Here is a 23317-nt window from a genome sequence, read left to right as displayed (position 1 = left end):
ATTGGTCATCTTTTTTGGTGTGTAGTATTTTTACTGAGTTTCGTTTCTTTTCTTTTTGTGGTGCTGGAGATGCAACCCAGGTCCTCGTGGGTGATCCCACCACTGAGCTACGCCCACAGACCCTTCATAGCTTGTGCCTTTGGCTTAAGCATGCTTTTTCTTTTTTACAAATTTTTTTTTAACATTGTGAATTATTTTTAAAGGCCTGAAGAATACAGGAACAATGTAACCAAATCCATGTGCTAACTTCCCAGATGGAATAAACATTAAAATTTTGCCAGCATTCCTTTAAATTTATCATTTTTTAAAAAAAGTAATAAATCCACCCCCACCTCACTCCTAAGCCCTGCTCCTTGCTTTTCTCTCCGGAGACAAGCACTATTCTGAATTTGTGTTATTCTCAGGTGTTAAGACTTAGTACTTATGTATAGCATCATAAGCAACATTTGTAGTATTTTGTGTTTTTATAATTTGCAATAAATGACACAATGTATGTTTCTTTTAGCAGTTTTCTTTTTCCACTAGCCTATTTTTAAGAAACAGATGTTACTCATTTATTTTACCAATGTCTAAATATTCTGTTGATCAAATAGTAATGTAAATGTGATTGGAAGAATGAACACTCTAAGGGTCATTTGTACTTGAGTGTGAAGTAGTTGTCAGGCCTGCCTTTAAAAGCAGGGATATTAATCCCTGTGATGCTTATAGTGAGATAGCAGGGATATTAATTAAACTACATGTAGAAATTAAGAATTTTGGCACCGGAAACAGATTTGATTTTTTCAGGATGGGGTGATGGTGCTAGAGGTAGAATACAGGGTCTGGTGTGTCCTGGGTAAGCTCTCTACCCCTAGCTGCATCCCTGGAGTGCCAGACTGATTTTGAATCTCTTGTCTACCCTCCTTGGCAGGTTACCTTAGATCCATACAGATTTGGATTTTAAAGGCTGCTGCTGCTTCTGTTAGTAGAACAGATTAAATATACAGTGAGCTCGTGTACATGAGGAGTTCGCAAAATCCCAGGACCACTGAAAGCCCTCAGGAAATATTTGCCATTATTTTTATATTGATAAGCAAGTTCTTATTTCCTAAAGTATAAATATGTAATGTAAATTATTGTATGATTATATAAATACATATAATTTTAAGAGGGTGTCAAATTACATTTGGAGGCCTCTGTTCTGGCCCTAGTGAGGGATGAAGGGAATTTCTGAGGGTGGATGAAGGGGAAAGCTAGCTGAGCTGAGTCAGAGGGTTGCTTGAGAATGCAAGAGACTCTCAGGTGACCTGGGTTAGGGCCACTGTGGAAGGAGGGAAGAGAGGACTTGGGAGGCCCACAGGTGTTGGTGGGTACCTGTGGGGACAGCTCTGGTTTCTCACCCTTGGGAACGTCAGTAGAAAGATAGAAAATCTTGTTGGTCCTGTGGCAACTCAGGGCTGTTCCTAAACCTTTTCCCCCTGAAACTATTCTAGGAAGGGCTGTAGGCCCTGCCAGTCTTAAGGGACTTCTTTGACTAACTTTGGTAAAGCTTTAAATGGCTCAAGAAAGTTAGCAATTTGAGGGAGGATAAAAGACCAGATTCAGTTCCATCTAAATTGAAAATTTCTTTTTTTAGCATGTGCTTTCTTTATGTTTCAAGTAGATATTTGGTTGTGTCAGGGCCTACTTGAGGATTAGGGGAGGAAAAAAGGAGACTTTAATCGGTGAAAGAATGTTCAATTTAAAATGCATTGTGCTTAAAAAAGTGGGAGAGGAAAGCAGTTCTGGAGTTATTGAAGAAATACAGGGAATATGTCAAAATCCATGGGAAATGTGTCTATATAAAGAATTCAGCTTACCCTCCCCGTCAGTGAGTGTTGTCAGGGATCCTAGTAGCTTCCGGATGGCATCTTTCAGAGCAGACTTTCGCAACTAAGTTCTTCTGAGCTGTCTGGCGCATCTATGTATGTGTGCCTCATGCTAGGTGTTTGGGTACTAAGTGACAAGTTATTCATATCTAAAATTGCAAAGCAAATACCAGCAACTGTTCTAGGGTGTTTCACAACCTACAAGTTTTACATGCTTGATAAGTGAGTTGATCTAACTAGAATTTACCCCCACCCTTTACAGAAGCTGATTTCTTTTAAAATGCAAGTTCTTATTTTCCACATATTAAATATATAGTGTAGATGATCGTATGGATATTTAAGTAAATATTTATGCATTTCTGTGACTTGATACCAGATTCCATTAGGGAGGCCTGCATCCTGGCCTGGGGGCAGGAGTGATACAGAGTTGGGTTCTACCATAGCTCAGCTGGGAGACTCAGAGGTCCTTCCTTCCTCTGTTACTTACGTCGAGACCTTGAGAAAGTTACGCTGTCCCATGATCGTGCCTTTCTTAATTGCCAGAATGGGTCCAAGACCTATCTCTTGGAGTGGCAAGGGTTAGGTGAGAATATACACTAAGCATTTAAGGCAGCGTATGGTACATAAACTATCAAGGTGCAGGATTAATAAGGAAAGTATGGGTTAATAGTTACTGGATCATTGGGCTTTTCTTCTAAAATTTTGCATCAGTTTAAATGCAGTTGATAGAATATGTTCTCTTTTCTACATCTTTAAAAAAATTGTGCTATATTATTGTAGCAGAAACTTTTTTTTTTTTAATGAAAAACACCATAGCAAACCTAGGGATCATGTAACTTGAATACCTTTTGTGCATCAAATTAAACTTCTGTATTTTCTTAGCCAACATGATATTCAATAAGTTTATTGTGCTGTGTAAAACATGCTTGCTAAGCTACACCCTATGGCACAGTTTTTAAAGAATCCTAACATCATCACAATTTTGTAAAAAAAAAAAATACTGATGCAGTATATTAATGCATGATTCTATTGTAAAAAAGGCAGTATAGTTTTCATTAACCACTTTACTACCAAGTCTTCATGCCTTTGTAGTTAGGAATTATTTTAGCATATTAATCATAGTATCATACATTGTAAGGAAATATAGGTGCTTTTATTTAAAAATATTATTGCACAGATAATAGGTATTTTATGTAAAATCTTATCAGTATTCAGTAATGTGTACCTTCAGACCATTAGCATCTGTTTTATTTAGTGTTTTACGGTTGCCTTTGTTGTTTTTCAGCTATCTTTTGGTCTTTGTAGGCTTATGGTCTTAAAAAAAAATAGTACAAAACGAAAAGACAGTTCTTTTTCCATTCTGACTCCAATTCTGCATTTCCTCTAGAGAATCAATGCCTAGGGGTTGGGGATATAGCTCAGTTGGTAGAGTGTTTGCCTTGCAAGCACAAGGCCCTGGGTTCAATCCCCAGTACCGCAAAAAAAAAAAAAAAAAAAAAAAAAAAAAAAGATGGAGAATCAATGTCTATTAGCATTTTCCTGAATCTTTTTCAGAAATATTTTGTTAACATGCAATTGATTCCACTCACTCCCTCTCCATGCCTCTCCATACTCACTTTTCTGTACTGGAATCGAACTCAGGGGGGCTCACCTTGCGACATCCCCAGCCATTTCAAATGTTAAAAAAATTTTGAGATAGAGTCTTGCTAAGTTTCCCAGGCTGACCTCAAATTCTTGTCCTCTTGCCTCAGCTTCCTGAATTGCTAGGGTCACAGGTATGCACCACCACATCTGACTTTAAGAGTATATCTTGAAGATCATTCTGTATTTTCCCATTTGTGTCATTTAGATGCTAAAAATAAAAAACAACACTGTATGGGCAAATTGCTTTTGATTAAGTTTATATGCCTGATGATGGAGGAATAAAAATATTGTATGTAATGAACAGATGATGTAAATATATCAATAGGCATGGCTAAAGAATAGAATCTCACCTTATTTTTAATCTTTTCAAATGCAAGGTCAATACAAGGACTGTTAATTTGCAGCCTTCTGTGTAGTGTAGATACTAAAATTGGACCACTATTTTTAAAACTTGAGGCAAGAGATAGAAACCATTTTGAACAGGGAAAAGGACATACAGGATGACCAAGACCACAAAGATTCAAAGTCAGCCACAACAGAAGTCACATTTTGCAGTCCTTGGAAATTATGCTCAGAAAGCCTAATAAGGCTATTTAATTTCTTTCAACATAAAATAACTATGCTTGTAAATAATATTAACTGCAGTAAAACCTTCTAAAAGTGATAGTTCAATAAAATGAGTATTTAATGCTGAGATGTAAGGAACTGCATCTAGGGAGTAAGATCCCTTTTTCCTTTTCACTCACTTGACCTCTTCTGATTTTTAAAAAATAGTGTAAAGTTAAATAGTGGACAATGGAATATTTTTTAAAAATTTAATTGTACAATAAATTGGAACCAGCTACCCCCATTTAAAAGATAGAAACCTATCATTTTGAAAGAATGTCAAAAATCTTAAACAATTGGTGTACAGATCCTAGATGACAAGTGAACTGTATTCTTTCTAAGTTCTGAGAGTAATTTAATATGATTTTAAAATAATCAGTGGTAAATTTCAGTGAATAAATTATTTTAAAAATTGATATGCTTCCCTTGAAATTCTAGGGAACCTAAATTGAACCTTTTATATAAATGTAGTTGTAAGTATATACTATTTCCTACAGCTTTGATCCCTCCTGTCTTAGAAAGTACAAATTTTCAGTTATTTCTTGAGGCACCTGTCTATCTGATATAACTGGTACACACAGAGGAATGATGTAGTTTGTGTTCATCTTTAGCTCGAGTTTGAATACAGAAGCCACAAAGTAATTTAAAAAGTGAGTTGCACTGCTGCATAGCAAAAAGTCTTACAAATGTAATTCCATTTTTAGATACTTATATAGAAATAAACATGGATATGAACAAAGATTTTCCTACAAGGTTGTTCATTGATGTATTACTGAAAAAAATGGAAGTAATGCATATACCCTGAAACAAAGGGATTTATCTAATTATGATATAGTAATATGTGACCGTTAAATATTATGTTGAGGGGCTGGGGAGATAGCTCAGTCGGTAGAGTGCTTGCCTTGCAAGCACAAGGCCCTGGGTTCAATCCCCAGCACCAAAAAAAAAAAAAAAAAAAAAAATACTATGTTGATAATATGAAAACAAACTGACATAGGAAAAAGGTTTTAAGATAGTATGCTCACATTTTTCACCCCTCAACAAGGGTACACATGGTTTAGAAAATAAACCAGAAAGAAAAACAGCAAAAAGAGAGTAGGTTATATTTCTGGGTAGTAGGATTATGGGTGATCTAAATTTTCTGTTTGGGACATTTGTTACTAATTACTTTCTATGAGGAACGCCACCTTCTTACTTTCTTACAGCCTTGGCCTACAGATTTTTTTTTTCCCTTGGAGTGTGTCTTGCCTACTCACTAAGAAAGGCCCCACTGACCTGGGAAAGGCCTCACTCACACAGGGAAGGCGAAAGGACGTGGCAGAGGCTGGATTATTTTAAAGCTAAACATTTCAACCACACACACCAGCCCGAGAGGAACAGACTGGAACTTCCTTGACCCTTTTTGTGGACATGATTTATTTCTTCACATCTTCCTTTCTGGTCTCATCCTTTACCTTTAGAAATGTTATACTTTTCTTAAACTCAGAGTGCTGATTTTGCTGAATTAGTAGGGTAAAATGTGCATGAAAATCATAGAGACTGTCTAGAAATGGGTGGAAGAGCAGAGGGTGTGAAGAATGTGCTTCCTGGTTTGTGTCTAGGTTACTGTTCGCAGGCCTGTCTGGGTTGCTGGGAGACCTTCCCACTCCCTTTGTTCCTTGTCAGCCAGACCTTATGGATGATTTCTTGTAGAGAGTGTCCTCCCTCTGGACCTTATATTGCTCAAATGCTTCCAAAGGGCTGATATTCTTTTCATTATTTGCTTTTTCTAGATACAAAGTCCTGAAGGAGTCTTTCCTGTCCAAAGATGGAAAATAGCACTACCACCATCTCCCGAGAGGAGCTTGAAGAACTGCAGGAAGCATTTAATAAGATAGGTATGCTTGAGGAAGAGGAAGTGTGCTGTCGATCTTCTGCTTGATGTCAGGCTTCAAGTACCTTTTATTTCTTCTGCTTTCCCGAGCGATCCCCAGATTGAAACCCGCCCCCTCTGTGCCCGTCCCCCTTTAGGTTTCACTGAATTCTTTCATTCTGCAAGATAAAATAAAGACTGGTTTGAATTTCTAGATGAAATGGACTTTGAATTCTTAGATCATTTCTTTGCAGAGCATAATCTGGGTTAATGAATGACAGTGTAACTGAATACGCTTAACTGGTATCCTCATTACAGTGACAAAACATGGAAATACTTCCTTGTGTATAAACTGAACTCTGTCCTTCGTGTCTTTGTCACTAACAGTAGTAGTACTTTTTGACTGCATGCAGAATATTTGGAAAATCTAGTGGTGTTTTTAAAGGCCGTATGCATTACTCTCCTTCTCATGTATAATTTAAAGAATTTTGGAGCTGAAGAAATAGCTGGTTTTGGAGCGTGCTCGCCTGGCATGCGCAAGGGCTGTGGTTCATATCCCCTGCACCTCAGAGGGAAAAAAAAAAAAAAAAAAGAATTTTAGTATTGTTTTTAAAGGCTGTCTTGTTTTTCTTTCGCTTTTTTTTTTTTTAAAGCCATTAGTGCTTTGCCTTTATGACATTAACTTCTTGACAGCTTTGTATTTTTCTTCCCCCAATTTTTCTTCATATTTGGTTGGATCTCAATTCTTCTGCATTTTCTTCTTAGAAAACCCTTGGTAAACGAGGAGGAGAGAACATAAATACCATTTTTTGGGCCTTAGTCTGCAAATGCATGCAAATGAAAGGTGAACCCGGTGAAAGCTGAGCACCATGAATAGACTTTGGGACAGAGATGCCATCGCTGCCCCTTCCCCAGCAGACACCTCCCTTAGGCAGTGAAGCACGCCAGGAAGAAGAGTCAGCCGGTGGGCCAGAGAGGATAGCATGATCACGGGCAGCCTTCCTCCTGGATTTCTCACAAACCTAGAGAACAACGACTGGAAAGGAATGTGGACGAAATGCAATGCAGGACGAATTTTAGAGATCAATGCAAAGAGAAAATATTTTAGTAAGCAAATCTCTTTGAAAATAAAAAGTAAAGCCTCACAATTTACAAACCATTACTGTGAAATAAAGTAAATTTTCTAACTCTCTGGGCCCTTCTCCTCCTTCCTGGGGATGGTATATTTGTCATTAGAACACTACATAAATATGTTATGGTCTCTAGAAAATTACTAACAATAAATTTTATACGGCGTTGCATAAATGCCCAGAATCATTTCAAGACACAAAGTGGGCAGTTATTAAAATGTTCTGCTTATTGCAGGTACTGAAACAGAGGAGGTAAGAAACAGATCTCCTAGCTTGGTGTTCCATTTATTTTATAGGTATAGATAAAAGAGCTACCTAGGTCTTAGTGAAATGAATGAATTAATCTATTTTCTTTCTTTTTAAAATATATTTTTAGTTGTTGATGGACCTTTATTTTTATTTATTTATATGCGGTGCTGAGAATCGAACCCAGTGCCTCACACATGTTATGCAAGTGCTCTATCACTGAGTCATAACCCCAGCCCCTATTTTCTTTCTTTAACACACTAACTTTAACCTTTATGACTCATGGACATATAATCTATATAATCTTGCAATATTTATTTAATAATATTTTGAATAAACAGTTCACTGACGGCATAATTCTGACAGCAAAGTAGTTTGTTCGGTGTGGGGGAGCTGCTGACACTAGAAGAATATGTATTTGCTGACTTTATTTACAAGATAAACTGGGTCATGCACTCAGCAATTCCTTACTAACTTGTACATTACAACTCCTTTCAGAGGCAGAAGGACACACACCCATCCAACCTTAATAGAAGGAGGATTTGGGGGCCACTGGAGAAAGTGGGGAGTTAAAATATTTCTCAGTCCTGTTTCTTTTATTTTCTTTTTAAATTCATGGTAAAATAAAGGTAACCAAATTTACCCTTCTCCCTAGTTTAAGCATATAGTTGAGTGGTGTTAAGTACATTCATATTGTTTTACATCTGTCACCACCATCCCTTTCTAAAACTCTTCATCCTCCCAAACTAAAACTCTGGAACTATTAAATGACAATTCCCCATTTTCTTCTCTTGTAGTCCCTGGCAAACACCATTGTTTCTGGCTGGATGAGTTTTACTGCCCTGGGTACTTCCCTCTAAGAGAAATCATATAATATTTGTCTTTTGGTGACTAGCTTATTCACTTAACCTGATATCTTCTGGTTCATGGATGTAGCATATATTAGAATTTCCTTCCTTTTTAAGGCTAAAAAGCATTTCATTGTGTATATCTGTATATAACATTTTGCTTATCCATTCATTGGCTGATGGACATTGCTTTGGTTCTACCTTTTAGCTGTTGTGACTACTGCTGCTGTGAACACAGGTATACAGATAGCTGTTTGAATCCCTGCTTCCATTTCTCTTGAGTGCACAACCAGAAGTAGCACTGTTGGAACATAAGGAAATTCTATATTTAATTTTTTTGGGGAACCATCATACCTTTTGCCATAGTGGATTCACCATTTTATATTCCCGCCAGCAGCGAACAGAGTCCAATTTCTTTACATCCTCACCAACACTTGTTTTCTGTTTTGTTTGTTGTTCTTGTTGGTGGTAGTGATGTTTTATTTTGTCTTATAACCACCATCCCCAGGGATGTGAAGTTGAATTTCATTGTGGTTTGGGTTTGTATTTCCCTAAGAATTAATGATTTGAACATCTTTTCATGTGCTTATTGGCCATTTGCATTTCTTTAGAGAATGTTCAAGCCCTTTGGTTATTTTTCAATCAGGTTGGTTGTTGTTGTTGTTACCTAGAACAAAGTCTTGTTTCTTTTTTAACCATGATCTTTATGGTTAAATAACCATGAGATAAGGTAAGTCATGTTCCTAATAAATCATTTGGTACAGAATATGTGTTCATTAAACTGTATTTATTAGTTCTTGTCATATCACACCAAAATTGCCAAAGTTGTAGGGATGGTTCTGGGATATGAGCACCCTGACTGGTGTGTCTTCAGAGCTGTACATCTTAACTGTTTGTTTTAGTTCAGCATGATGGTTGGCAGGTAAATAACTTCCTAAATTTTTTTTTTATTTTAAAATAGTTCCCACTATAGTGCTGGTGTAGCAATATGTCAATATGGTCTATTTAAATATTTCAGAATTATGGGAAGCATTTCTGAACTCGGGCTGAAATGAAGTTTTGCTTCTAAATTCAAAGAAAGCAGTACTTACAATACCAAGCAATTCGGCTTTCTAGCTGCCTTGGGATTATGGCAATATATTAGTTATTGGTGCTTAGTTCATCATTCTGAGTATTCTAAAATTCTCATTTTTAGAGTTTTAAAGATAAGTTCTTGACCATATCATTAATTCAGTTACAGAAAGGACAGCTCTTTCACTGAGAAGAAAAAGAAATATAGGAAACAAAGCAAGTATTACCAGATGAACAAATAGGGCCTGTACAAGGTGGACCCAGGCAACAAGCAAAACAGTCCAAAGCTCTGTTGCCAACTCTGGATACAGTGTTTTGTGTTGCTTTTGTTCTGAGTCAAGAAGTGCTCTCCAGTCTCTAGGAAAACACAGGAAAGAGATCTTGGTGATAATGTGAAAACACCTGGAAACCTGTTTCCAAAAGTCCAAATATAGGTGTGAAATTTCTTGAACACCTAATCTCATGGTGACATCAGACATGATTCAGTGTACATAATGGTATCATAAATACATAATGAAGATGCAGTGAATTATTGACAAATGAACTGCCCACTGAGTGAAATGTAGGACAAAAATACTTTAGGTATATTTTACACAATGCACCTGTGTTATGTGCATTGTGGAATCAGCAGATTCATTTAGTAAATTCCATCAATTAAAGTCTGGGTGGGTGTTCCCTCTTAGTCATGCTGAGAGATATATATGTATATATATATGTGTGTGTGTTTATTTATTTTAAGATATCTGAGACTTCCCAGGCTTATTTCTTTGAAATTTAGTCTTGTTCTAAAACTGAGTTTCCTATCCAGGTACTGTCCACATCATACACTTAAAATACATGTGGGGTTCCTGATTCTATGCAGATGAACTCCATTTAAATGTGAGTGTGTTGATACTTGTACAGTTCAGGGGCAGGAAAAAGTGTTATTGTCATTTGTAAAACAAACACTATGGGTCTGTATGTCTGTGAATCCTCCATGTGGCTTTCTGAGTACACATCTTCAGCAGTACAAATGATATTTGACAGCTCTAAATATATCTTTACAGATATTGATAACAGTGGGTATGTTAGTGACTATGAACTTCAGGACCTATTTAAGGAAGCAAGCCTTCCTCTTCCCGGCTACAAGGTACGCGAGATTGTGGAGAAAATTCTAGCGGTTGCGGACAACAACAAAGATGGCAAAATCAGTTTTGAAGAGTTTGTGTCAGTAAGTACTCTAATCATTTTTTTTTTTTTTTTTTTTTGGTGTGGTGCTAGGGATCAAACCCAGGACTTTGTGCTTGCAAGGCAAGCACTCTACCGACTGAGCTATCTCCCCAGCCCACTAATCATTTTTCTTCAAGCAATATTTTAAAAAAAAATATTTATTTATTTTATTTTTACAGACTGCATTTTGATTCATTGTATACAAATAGGGTATGGCTTTTCATTTCTATGGTTCCACAATGTAGATTCACACCATTCCTGTAATCATCCATGTACATAGGATAAGAATAATGTCATTGCTAGCTTTGGCTAGATCTGGCTGCAGAGGCCAGAAAATGTGACATTTTAAAATGATGATGATACTAATGATTATTATTGGAAAAATAATTTTCACAAAAATTCAAAAAATAAGAGAATATCATGTAATGGAAGTTTGGTTTCAATAGTAGTTGTTCATACCTTAGAATAACTAATATTTGAATTAAATTTTTATTGATCATTAATATAAATGAATAAAAACTGGGTCTGGAGATATAACTCAGTTGGTAGAGTGCTTGCCTTGCAAGCACAAGACCCTGGGTTCAATCCCCAGCACCACAAAAAAAACCTATGAAATATAAATGATCTGTTTTTACAGTCTTTATTTGAGCTGTACGCACTGTGAATAATGTGATGAGCAAAAAGAGACATGGTCTTGCTTTTGTGGAGTTTACGTGTGGTGGGGTATGCAGAATCACACAACTAGATAAATGATATCAATTATGATAATTGCTGTGACAGAGTGGTACACGTTCCATGAGAGTTTATAGCAGAAGGAATTGAACTTTGAGGGGAGGCTGGAGAACTCAGGTCTCAGGAAAGGTATCTCTGTGAAGACTGAACTGAGGTCTGAAGAAAGATGTTAAATAGAACAAGGATGTTGGAAGGTAGAGGTGCCAGCATGTGCAGAGGCCCTGTGGCTACTCTCAAGTAATTGAAAAAAGGGATAGTGTGCTAGAGCTGAGATGCTGTGGATGAGGAGTGTAGCCGGAGAACTCAGAAAGATCACATCATGACAGCTCTTAGTACATCTTTACAGATATTGGTAACAGTCGGCATGTTAGTGACTATGAGCTTCAGGATCTATTTAAGGAAGCAAAACTTCTTATAGGATTTTTGTTTTTATCCTCACAACAACAGGAAGCTAAGTGGGAGGAACAGAGTATGAGGTGACATGATTAAATTTGCATTAACAACAGTAAATCACTGGCTGCTGCATGAAATGATTGTCGGCCTTGCCAATCTTTGGATTGTTCAGTAAGAGAGACAGGGAGAGGGAGTTTTGTAAGCCTGTTATTTCCTGAATAGCTGACTTATTTACTTTAACATGTATTCATTTGGGATACTTATGCAGGAAAATGCCTTCATCAAGAAATGTAAAAATATTTTATCATATGGGCTGGGGTTGTAGCTCAGTGGTGGAACACTTGCCTCATACAGATGAAGCACTGGGTTTGATCCTCAACACTACATAAAAATAAATAAATAAGATATTATGTCCATCTGCAACTAAAAATATTTTTAAAAAATATTTATTACTTAGTTACTTATTTCTTAGGTTTTCAGTATAAAAGATGGCAAATCCAGAAGAATAACTTCAGTGTGTTCAATTTAAGCTTAGTTTTGACTAGTTCCAGTGACTCGGGGGGGCAGGGTCAGACATTTGTTCATTTTGTGTTATTGATAAAATGACCTGAAAGTTTTCTTGGTACACAAGCATTCAGTATGAAAACACTTGATTCATATTTATTTTGGTGTCATTTCAAATAAAGAAGTCTCAATAAACATTTTTTATTTCACCAGATTTTTATGATTATCTGATTCTCAATTTTGCTTGTATTCCATTCTAGCTAATGCAAGAGTTAAAAAGCAAAGATATCAGCAAAACATTCCGAAAAATAATTAACAAGAGGGAAGGGATTACTGCTATTGGGGGAACTTCATCCATTTCCAGCGAGGGCACACAGCATTCTTACTCAGGTAACGATTGCTCCAAATTCAATCATTTAGTGATTGATTCAGTCATACTTCAACAAAACTATGATGCTGTTTGTTGTAATTCATACTCTTACTTTATCTATCAATGAGGGGTAAAAACTTCCTCCAAACTAAATCATGCTGTGATATCAAATTTAAAATATATCGCAGTTTTAGAGATGTCAAAATGAAAAACCCTAGAATCACTGATATCAGTGAATTCCAACCATGTTGTCAGGTTCAGTGTATATCAAAGAGATTAAAATCGACAGAATGAAAGTTGTTCATGTTTTAGCACTGGCTATGTTTGATCACGACTTTTGAATAGATTTTTCATCCTGATTGGTAAGGTGGCTTTACTTTTAGAACTGGTTGAGGAATGGTGGAGAGGCTTATTTTAAGGATTTTTTCCCTTTCCATTTTCCACGAGGTGAGATGTTTGATTTTTTTTTTTTTTCCAAATCAAGCAACCAAGTGACTAGAGAGCACAGCACCTGATTTGCTTGATCTGATAGAACCACTGGATTGTTGCCCAGTGGGAAATCCAGAGTCACCTACTCTTAAGGTGAGGAGTCTTGGCTCATGTTAAACTTACTTCTGAGTCAAGATGTCTAAGAACCCTTGGCCAAATTCCTTTTTATTCATATGAACATAATTATAACTATGCTTTTTAACATTTTTGACAAAATTCCCTGTAACTTTTTTCCTTTGAAGAAAGGAATTTGTTAATTGCCCTCTTGATCCTCTTCCTTCCTAATTGGATTTTTCTCTTTCAGATTTCACCTATCCATTGTATTTTTTTCCTAGCCAGTTCCCACTGGGGAATGAGGGGTAAAGGAATTAGTCTGTAACTGATATCGCCACTTTTGTTGTTGTTTTTTTGTTATGTGGTACTGGGGATTGAACCCAGGGCCTAGCACATGCCTACTACTACTTAGCTGCACCCACCATCCTTTGTATTTTATTTCGAGATAGGGTTTTATTAAATTGCCCAGGCTGGCCTTGAACTTGTGATCCTCCTGCCTTAGCCTCCTGAGTAGTGGGATTATAGTGCACCACTACACCCAGCTACCTCCATTTTTTGAAAGGTTTTTACCTTTTACTTCAACTTTTGCCTGTCCATTCTACTGAAATGGCTATATTTTTAAAAGATAGAAAACAAAAAATACTGAGGTAAAATACGCATTCAGCCAAGTGCTGTAATTATAAGTACATAGCTCAATAACGTTTTACATGTGCATGCATCCATGTCACGTCCTGCCAGATCACTGTATGGAATATTTCCATCATCCTGTGTGGCTTCCTCATGCCCTACTAGCAACTATTTCTCTCCAGAGGTAAACACTTCTGATATCTGTCACCACAGACTCTTTTTACTCGTTTATTGACATATAAATAGTAAAGTACATAAAGTATACTTTTCTTAAATATGACTTGATGACTTAAACTTTTTTTTGTACATGGACACAATCACCTTTATTTAATTTATTTATTTGTATATGGTGCTGAGGATCGAACCCAGTGCCTCATGTGTGCAAGGCAAGTGCTCTACCACTGAGCCACAACCCCAGCCTGACTTGATGACTTTTAACCTATGAATAGATCCACCTATTACCTAGTTAAAGATACAGAACATATAATGGCTTTTTAAAAAACCGCTTTATTGAGATATAATGGTGATATTGAGAAATTCACCCTTTTAAAGTATACAGTTCTACAGTTCAGTAGTTTTTAGTATATTCAGAGTTGTACAATTGACACCATATTTAATTTCAGAACATTTTCATCACACAGAGAGAAAGCCCATGATCCTTAGCACTTGTTTCCCATTTCCTACAGCACTTGTTTCCCATTTCCTACCTCTCAAAATACTCTGAACCATCACTCCACTTGGTGTTCCTATAGATTTGTCTGTTCTGGAAGTTTCATACAAATAGAATCATTGCAGTGGCCTTTTGATTGACAGGCTTTTCTTCACTGGCATTTTTCGAGGTTCATCTGTGTTACAGCACATATGGTACTTCTTTCTTTTACTGATATTCCATTCTGAGGTTAATATCACATTTTGCTCAACCTTTCATGAGTTCGTGGACGTTTGGGTCATTCCATTTTTTGACTATTAAGAATAATGCTGTATGAACACTCATGTAACACTCATGTGTTTTTTGTGTGTGGATATGTACTTTCAGTTCTCTTATCTATTTGCCCAGGAGTGGAATTGTGGATCTTTTGATATCTGTTTAATATTTTTAAAGAACTGGAAAACTGTTTTTCAAAGTGGCTGTACTGTGTTACATTCCCTCCAGCCCCATATGAGGTTTCTAGTTTTCCACATCTGTATCGACACTTGTTATTGTCCATTCTTAAAAATTACTGCCATCCTAGAGGGGCACAGTGGCACGGACCTGTTATTTTCTAGCACTTTAGGTGGCTGAGTCAGGATAACAAGTTTGAGGCCAGCCTTGGCAACTTAGCAAGACCCTGTCTCAAAGTAAACAATAAACAAGATCCGAGGGTGTTGCTCAGTGATAAACCGTCCCCTCGGTACAGCACAAATAAAATAACAGCCATTGCAGTGACTGTGCTGTGGCTTCCCATTTCTTGTTCCTCTACCTGGAACATTCTCCCTTTCTCTGCTGATTTCCACCTATCGAAAGCCTTCCTTTCAAATACTACCCTCTCTGTAAAGTGTTGTGGTTGTTGTTTGTTTTGAGATGGGATCTGCATTGCCCAGGCTGTTCTTGGCAATCCTCCTACCTCAGCTTGCTGGGTAGTTGAGACTCCAGGCAAGTACCCTTGCACAGCTCTGTAAAGCTTTATTGATCACCACAAGTGATTATTTCCTTCAGATTTTTAAAACATTGTGTGCATATGCAGTGTATATATTCCCCTCATGTTGCATTTCTTTGCATATTTGTTTCATCATTACACCAAAATTCCTTGATGGCAGGCATAGTATCTTAGGGATCTTTAAATTCCTAGACACTTGAGTTTCTCTAAAGAGATACCCATGGTGGGGCAAGTAGATAAAAAGGCACATTAATATGTGTACAAAGGAGAAATATTGATGATTGCTTATATTTTTATCAACTGCCTTGTGGTGGATTAACTTTGGGGGGTACCTACCAGATATGCCCTTAGGAAAATTACCTAGTTTTAGGTACTATGGTAATAAGGGGACACTCAAGCTCACTCTGTGCCACCTTTGATGGAAAGAGAGATTAATCACTTTGAGGATTTATATTGTTAAATAATTTTTATATTTACAGAATAATAATAAAGCTGAAGAACATTTTTACTTCAAGCTCCTTCCTATTTCCCCTATTAAATAACACAGTAGCATTTTCTGAAGATAAATGTACCCATACTGGAAGCCACGTATTGAGAAGTCAGTGATGAGGATGGCTAAGAATACTGCTGGGATCTAGACTCGTGACAATTTTCTTACAGCAAAGATTTCACAGAAATGGAGCTGTTGGATTCATTTGAATAACTTCCTCTCCTCTCCTCTCTTCTCCTCATCTCTCCTTTTGGTGGTGCTGGGGATCCAACCCAGGGTCTCCCTCAGGCTAAACAAGAGCTCTACCACCAAGCTACATCTCCAGCACTGAACAAATCTTGATTGAAATTCAGTATTTATTTTGTAAGCCAAAAATCTTTTTAGGGGGTGGAATTTATTGCCATGGATCTTTGTGGGTTTTCTCCCCTTATTTAAGAATCTATGTCTATTTCTGCATTTGACGGCTAATGTTCTGCTGATTGATTAGGTTTCAGAAGCAATACATATTTGGAAAGATTTTAGAATCAAATCAATTATTGTGCTCTTTTTTAAAAATATTTTTTAGTTGTAGTTGAACACAGTACTGTTATTTATTTTTATGTGGTGCTGAGGATCAAACCCAGTGCCTCATATATGCTAGGCGAGCGCTCTATCACTGAGCCACAACCTCAGCCCCAATTTATTGTGCTCTTTTAAGATATATACCTTCCTTCTCTCCTAATATTTTGGATACAAAAGTAGAATGAATTTCCCTTTCTCCAGCCATTAGTGTTTTAGTAGGATTTTATTAATAGTCATTTATTATCTTTGAGCATAAATTAAAAATTATGTTTATAATGTTTGATAAGCTTTGTGAAATGTGGTTTGCCTACCAAAATTTTCTATTTTCAGAGGAAGAAAAAGTGGCTTTTGTTAACTGGATAAACAAGGCCCTGGAGAATGATCCTGACTGTAAGCATCTCATACCCATGAATCCCAATGACGACAGCCTTTTCACGTCTCTTGCAGATGGCATCCTTCTTTGGTGAGTTGGACATTTAGTTGCAGGAGATTGTTCTTTTTTTTTTTTTTTTTTTCAGTGCTGGGGATTGAACCCAGGGCCTTGTGCTTGCAAGGCAAGCACTCTACCGACTGAGTTATCTCCCCAGCCCAGGAGATTGTTCTTAACTGCCCCCATTGATAAGCATTCTGTGTCAGCTACAACTCAGCAAACCTGTGGTTTTTTGGAATTAGGTACTTGCAGGTCTTGTAGGATTTATACTGCATAGAAAATTAAGTACTCTATGTTTTCTGACATCTTCCTTCTAATGCAGTCCCTTATTTTCCTGGTGCCTTTTATGTCTATTATCATAGTAATGCCAGGAATATTTTGAGTTAATATTTAGATGCATTTAAAAATGTTTACATGTTTTTTTCCCACTTGTCAAAAAGGGAGTGTTGACTATTAACTGAGCACGGGAAGGTGAGCAAATGTCAAAGGAAGGTACACTTTAGTTGACCCTCAATGAAAATGTTTTAAATCAGCCTTGGATCTTTACAGTCTGTTCTACCCACTACACTGTAGACCTTCTAAGGGTTTGTCTTTGTTGTGTGTACTATATTCCAGTCACACTTCTTTATACAAAGCAGGTGTTTTTTTTTTTTTTTTTTTTTTATAAAAATATTGAGAACTTCCAAAGAAGCAAAAAGCCATTGCAGATATTCATGCCACCCATCATTAACTATTATTAACATCTTGGCACATTTTCTTTAGTTTTTTTTTTTTTTTTTCTGTGTATTACTTTAAAAAACCCAACTCCTACCCACAAGTGTATGTTATTAATATTTGGACATTATGTAAAATACATACCTTGGCCTCCATCTACGATTCTGATCTCTTCCTCTGGCCTTCAGAGAATTTCCTTCCATCAATTAAATGGGTCTTTTCCTATGTTTGTTTTAAAAGAGTTAAATATATTCTAAAAGAAAAAGAAAATATTCATTTTATTTCTTTTTAAGATGTCTGAATTGTTGAAGTCCTAGAAAGACAAAGTCCCTAGCTCCTTATCTTTCTGCCATAACAGTGCATAATTTTAATAATCTTGATACTATTTCATGTAGTACTTGGCTTACTGAGAATTTGTTTACACTAAATATTGATCATTAAATGAAATAAAAAGAAAAGACACATAAAGAAAATGTAAGATGGTTAAAAAAGAAGTAAATGCAAAGATTAGTGCAATGATATATTTGTTTTAAGACAGAAAATATATCTTAGATTTTAAAAACTGATATGTACAATTGAACAGTTTAAAGAAATTAACTGTTACTTTCAAAATTTTACTATTTTGGCTGCAAAATTAAAAATATGGGAATTTTAAACTAAATTATTCCCTTTTCTTTAGCAAAATGATCAACTTATCTGAACCAGATACAATTGATGAAAGAGCCATTAATAAGAAAAAGCTCACTCCTTTTACTGTTTCTGTAAGTATTTGTCCTTTGCTAAGTAATATGTTGTTATTCTATAAACTATATGGATAATTATTCATGGATAATTGGGCCCTGGTAAAACTTTTGATTTAACATCATTTTGTCTTCTTATTAAAACTTGGTTTTTATTAAATAAAAACTCACCTGGATTTGGTAATAATTAGAATGAGGATTCTAAGTACTTCAGGACTGGGGTGTAGGTCAGTGGTAGAGTGCTTGCCTAGTACGTGTGAGGCACTGGGTTCGATCCTCAGCACCACATAAAAACAAATAAGTAAAAAACAAAGTTATTGTGTCCGTCTAGAACTAAAACAAAAAGATTCTAAGTACTTTAGTTAACTGTCTTTAAGTTAACAGTATCACACTTATATTATTGTAATAATGAAGTTGTTAATGATTATTTGATGCTGGGCTAGTTTTTTTTTTTTTTTTTTTTTTGTGGTGCTGGAGCTTGGACCCATGGCCTTGTGCATGCTAGGCATTTCCCTCAAAATGTAAGCACAAATGGGTAGATATTAAAATTTACTGAGTACTTACTAGGTTATTCTAAACACACTGTGTGAACTATCCCATGTGGGATGAGGTACATCCCAAGCCCTGATGCCAGAGTTGTTGGTTGGCTAGTTGTCAAAAGAACACTACAAGGTTTTGGCATATCTCAAAATTTTTATTCTTTTTGTGCTGGATTGTTCTGTACTCAGCTTTTCCATACAGATCTTGTTGAAGTCCATGAATTTATAGTTACCATTTTTCCCTCAAAATGTCAGCACAAATGGGTAGATATTAAAATTTACTGAGTACTTACTAGGTTATTCTAAACACACTGTGTGAACTATCCCATTGAGTCCTTCCTGCAACCTTATAATAGATATAAACCTCGTAATAGATAGATAAACCTTGGCAGAGCCAAGGTTTGATCCCAGGGGTCTCCCGAGCTCTTCCTCTTAATCATCATTGCTGTACTGCCACTCTCTTGGGGTGATAGCAATAGCAACTATTTAATGTGTGGTCACAGCAGTAATTATTAAAATTGAGCCACTTACTGCTAATCTCTTTCTTCCTTTGGCAAGTACAATACTTGATTTTGCTAAAATTGTTAGGCTCCTTCTTTTGGAAGCTAGGCCCTTAGGTCAGTGGTACATAGTTAGTCTTGGACTATTCAAGGGGATCCCCCTTCCTGTCATCCTTGAAAAGTATAAAACTAGGTATTGACTACATGGCTTTCTTGTTTCCCCACTTGCCAGTAGGCCATTAAAAGCTACCATTTTTAAAGAAACCCATTTCTAATTGCAGTTGTGAGATTATTTTCTTTCACATCTTGTACTAGAATCGTCTCTTCAACTACTAACTGCGATTATTGAAAATATTCATATCCATCTTATTTTTAGAATACATGTGTCACATAACTTTTTTATGGCACTGAATCTGAAATACATTTCTTCCTGTTTTATAAACTCAATGTGGTTTTCATTTTAGTACATGTATGCAGTGCGTTGAAGAAAACAAAGAAAAAATATTCTGTAAATATTTTGCAGTAGCTACAGAATGGATCTGAGGGGTTAAGTATTGTGCCTTTATTTTTAGAGATAGAATTCTTTTGGTAGCCTAAGCTTTTAGGATGCTTGAAAGAGGGTACTAATATAGAATGAAAAAAGCCTGAGAATTTTGAGAAGGGGAAAGTGTTACCATGGATATTAACTTTCTTGTTTGTTCAGGATTTCAGAACTTGGGGAATAATATATCTGATAGAAAATTTTATCCCAAGGAAGCCTAACTCATTTGTTAAAGATTGTAAGATCGTGGTAATAATGTTTTTCACCTTCTGGTGGTAGATTCATGTGATGATATGATGTACGAAAGAAGAAGATAATGGGTGAAATGATGTACAGGAGTTGTGAAACAGGGGAAAGGGCAGATCAGATAAAGAAGAGGACTCGTATTCTTGGGGAGACTCTCACCCTTTTTCTCTACCAGTGTACTACTGAGCTGCATTCTTGTGCTTGTCTGTCATTATTGGGAACAATTAATTATGTGGACAAGACTCTCCAAAACAGATGATAGTGATTTCAGGATCCAAAGGTCAGGAAACCAACAGAAGACTAGCTATAGGAAATTGAATCTGCTCATTACCAAATGAAGGGAAAAAAAAAAAGAGTCCAATGCAATGAATATACTCACAAACATATCAAGTATATATTTTTGTACTTTTACATACTTCATATGTTTGTACACTGTATACAAATGCACACACACATATAACCTTAGTTTTATCTTGCATGCATTAGAGCTTAAGTAGGAAAAATATTCTAATTCTCATTTGGATATTCCTAATGGAGTAAAAGTGATATGGTCTATAATAAGGATGAAGTCTGAATAACAAATCATGCCTTCTTTCTTACCCAACAAATATATAGCACAGCCCTCTAAAAATCATTAATAAAAACATATGCATTTGAAACTGAACCTTTATGGAAAAATAAATTTGCAAAATGGTATGAAATTTTAAAAAAAGAAACTGATGGTACATTTTTGAGACAGTTAGTAAAGAGTTGGATAGTTAATTAATCAAGATAGAAGGGATATTAGAAGTCATCTAAAACAACAGTGTGAATTTTTCTACCTGGTAAAGTGGGCACTATCTTAGTTTACTAATGCACAGAAAAGGTGGGAGAAAATGGATGGGTAATCCAGATAAACTGCCATGTTTCCTTGTTTCCTTTGTTAGTGTCCCTGTATTACAGGTTAAGACACTGAAACACAGGGAGGAGCACCTCTCTTGTGTTCCATTTGTTTTTTTTTTTTTTTTTTTTTTTTGGGGTGCTGGGGATCAAACCCAGGGCCTTATGCTTACAAGGCAAGCACTCTACCGACTGAGCTATCTCCCCAGCCCCTTGTGTTCCATTTGTTGTGGCTTCCCACGGTCCTTATCTTTCCCACCAACACAAGTGCTCGGAAGGAAGGTTGGGTACTCAGAGCAGTTGTCCATGGTAAGGCTTGGAGAGCAGCCTCTTCATGGAGTTCTCCCGTTCTTGATTTTTAGATGTTTGGAAGTAGCTTTAGACAGTAGTAGCTGTCCTATTCCTTACTGATGGGTAGGGCAATAAATTTGTATTTACCAGATAGACACTACTATTTACTTGAAAGATGCACATTGCAACTTCTTCCAATGTTTATTTAAACCAGTTACTTGCAAGACACTTTATGTACTTGTATGCAGAGCCAAAGTTAAAAAAAAATAAAAAATGGTTCCTTCTTATATCCCCAACACAGCCTGTTAATAAAGACAAACTGAGTTTATTGCATACTATAGAAAGACAAAAAGACTACCTGCAAAGCTTTAGCTATGTCTTGGAGCCAGGAAGGTGAGGGCAGAACTTGGGGATTGGAATTGTGGTTTAAGGTGAGTCTTTCTATGTTAAAGAAGTGATGAGAGTGCTGGTGATATAGCCCATCAGGTAGAGTGCTTGCCTCTCAAGCTCAAGACCCAGGTTCGAGTCCCCGGCACTGTTGGATTGTGGAAATTCAAAACAAATGAAACAAAGAAGTGATGAGAGGTACTGGATTTGGGTTGTTACAGCATGTCCATACAACTACCCACATCTCAATACAACTATCCAAGATGGGTAGGTAAAAGTAACAAGAGGAGGTTTTCAAGGTGAGGAAGAATATCAGGGTATATATTGTTCACTGATGTTTTCCATTGGAAGGCTAAGGGTCTTTTAGGCAAAGCCTGCAATGAGCCATCAAATCTTTTGCATTAGTTCAATGCAAAATTCCTGGAAGAATAAAATCATGCTCATGAAGACAGAGGAATAATAAAGTCATGTCAGTGAAGTCAAGGGAAATAGCACACAAAGCCATATTAATGTAGACAATAATGTAGTTTTGGTTGTCAGTGTCCAAACTGAGAATAGTGGTCAAAAGTTTGGGTTCTTACTGGTTATTACAGTTTGGTGAAACTGCATACTTCTTTTGAACCCAGTTTCATACTGTCAATGCATATGAATTGGGTTATTCTAAGATCAAGACTATTATTGGAATCATTTTCAGTCTAGTTCTTCCCCCTGTTGATGGATTCTGGGAAATCACAAGTGAAGCAAACATCCTTTGTACTCCGGGGAGAAAAGAGAAAAGTTATTAGAGGTCAAGCCTAAATTTGCAGAAGCTGTCTCTTGAAAGTTGTATTGATTTGATCTAAAGTAACTTAAAAGCATCTGAAGCTATTAAAAATCTCCTAAGACTTTCACAAAATATTTTAACTTAGCATTTTCATATTTATCACATTTATTTACATATGAAATTATGAAGTTGTTGAGGGATTCTATGGTTCTGCCGCTTTCTGAAGAACTATATTTAAAGGAACATTGCTCAATACTACCATCAAAATAATTGCAAATGCTTACTTTAATCACTCCTCACTGACTCCCAAGAGATACAGCCATTTACTCAGAGCCTAGTGAGGTGAATTGCTTTAGTGTCCGTCATGAGAAAGCCACTGGAATATTTACAGTGCTTTGAAGACTCTGCGTAGTTGCTCTTGCTGCCACCAGGTGAGATGAGGGCCAGTACAGCACACTGATTAAGAGGAAGGGCCTGGAGACCACGGGGATCACACCCTGGCTCTGCCACTGTGACCTGTTGTGCCTCAGTTTAGTTATCTTCATCCATCTTCAGAGTTTCTTTTAAAATATTCTGGAAATGAAACCTAATTGCACATCATTTTTTAAATAAGTACTTCCAAATGGAGACTGTATAAAAGTAAAAATCATTAACCCAATACTAATAAATTAAGAGTACTGAAATTTCTGACAATAGGCCATTAAATATGTCTAAATAGTGAAATATGAATATGCTAACAATTGTCCTTTATGCATATTCACAACTTGACTATGAACATATAGGGAAGGGAGTGACTAATTTCATGTGGAAGAGACTGCAGGGAAAAAGAGAGTGCTTGATTTGGGGAATGAACATGTGACTTGAGAAAAAAGGAATATCACAGGTCAAAGGACTTTCTATCTTGGCCAAAGCATAGACCATGTGAAATACAGGGAGGCGAGACCAGAGTGGAGTCCTGGAAGTTTCTGATTTCCCCA

At 36.5% G+C, this 23317-nt stretch overlaps 1 protein-coding gene and 1 non-coding gene across 8 annotated transcripts in view; both read left to right on the top strand.

Annotated features, from left to right (window-relative positions):
- The window catches only part of Pls1 (plastin 1), a 109431-nt gene that overhangs the window by 54575 nt on the left and 31539 nt on the right, over positions 1-23317 (top strand). For all 7 annotated transcript variants that reach the window (XM_047564441.1, XM_047564440.1, XM_047564439.1 and 4 more), the window contains 5 exons: positions 5870-5974; positions 10291-10454; positions 12343-12472; positions 16641-16773; positions 18134-18215. In XM_047564441.1, coding sequence (XP_047420397.1) covers positions 5905-5974; positions 10291-10454; positions 12343-12472; positions 16641-16773; positions 18134-18215 — 579 coding nt within the window. In that variant the 5' untranslated portion in view covers positions 5870-5904. The remainder of the gene's footprint in view (positions 1-5869; positions 5975-10290; positions 10455-12342; positions 12473-16640; positions 16774-18133; positions 18216-23317) is intronic.
- Trnaa-ugc (transfer RNA alanine (anticodon UGC)) lies at positions 3254-3327 on the top strand. Its single transcript has one exon. It is a non-coding gene; the product is annotated as a tRNA-Ala (tRNA).

The sequence above is a fragment of the Sciurus carolinensis genome, chromosome 9 (assembly GCF_902686445.1).
Source record: "Sciurus carolinensis chromosome 9, mSciCar1.2, whole genome shotgun sequence".
Lineage (NCBI taxonomy): Eukaryota > Metazoa > Chordata > Mammalia > Rodentia > Sciuridae > Sciurus > Sciurus carolinensis.
Note: the sequence above shows the minus strand (reverse complement) of the source record. Positions and strands in the feature narration are given on the sequence as shown.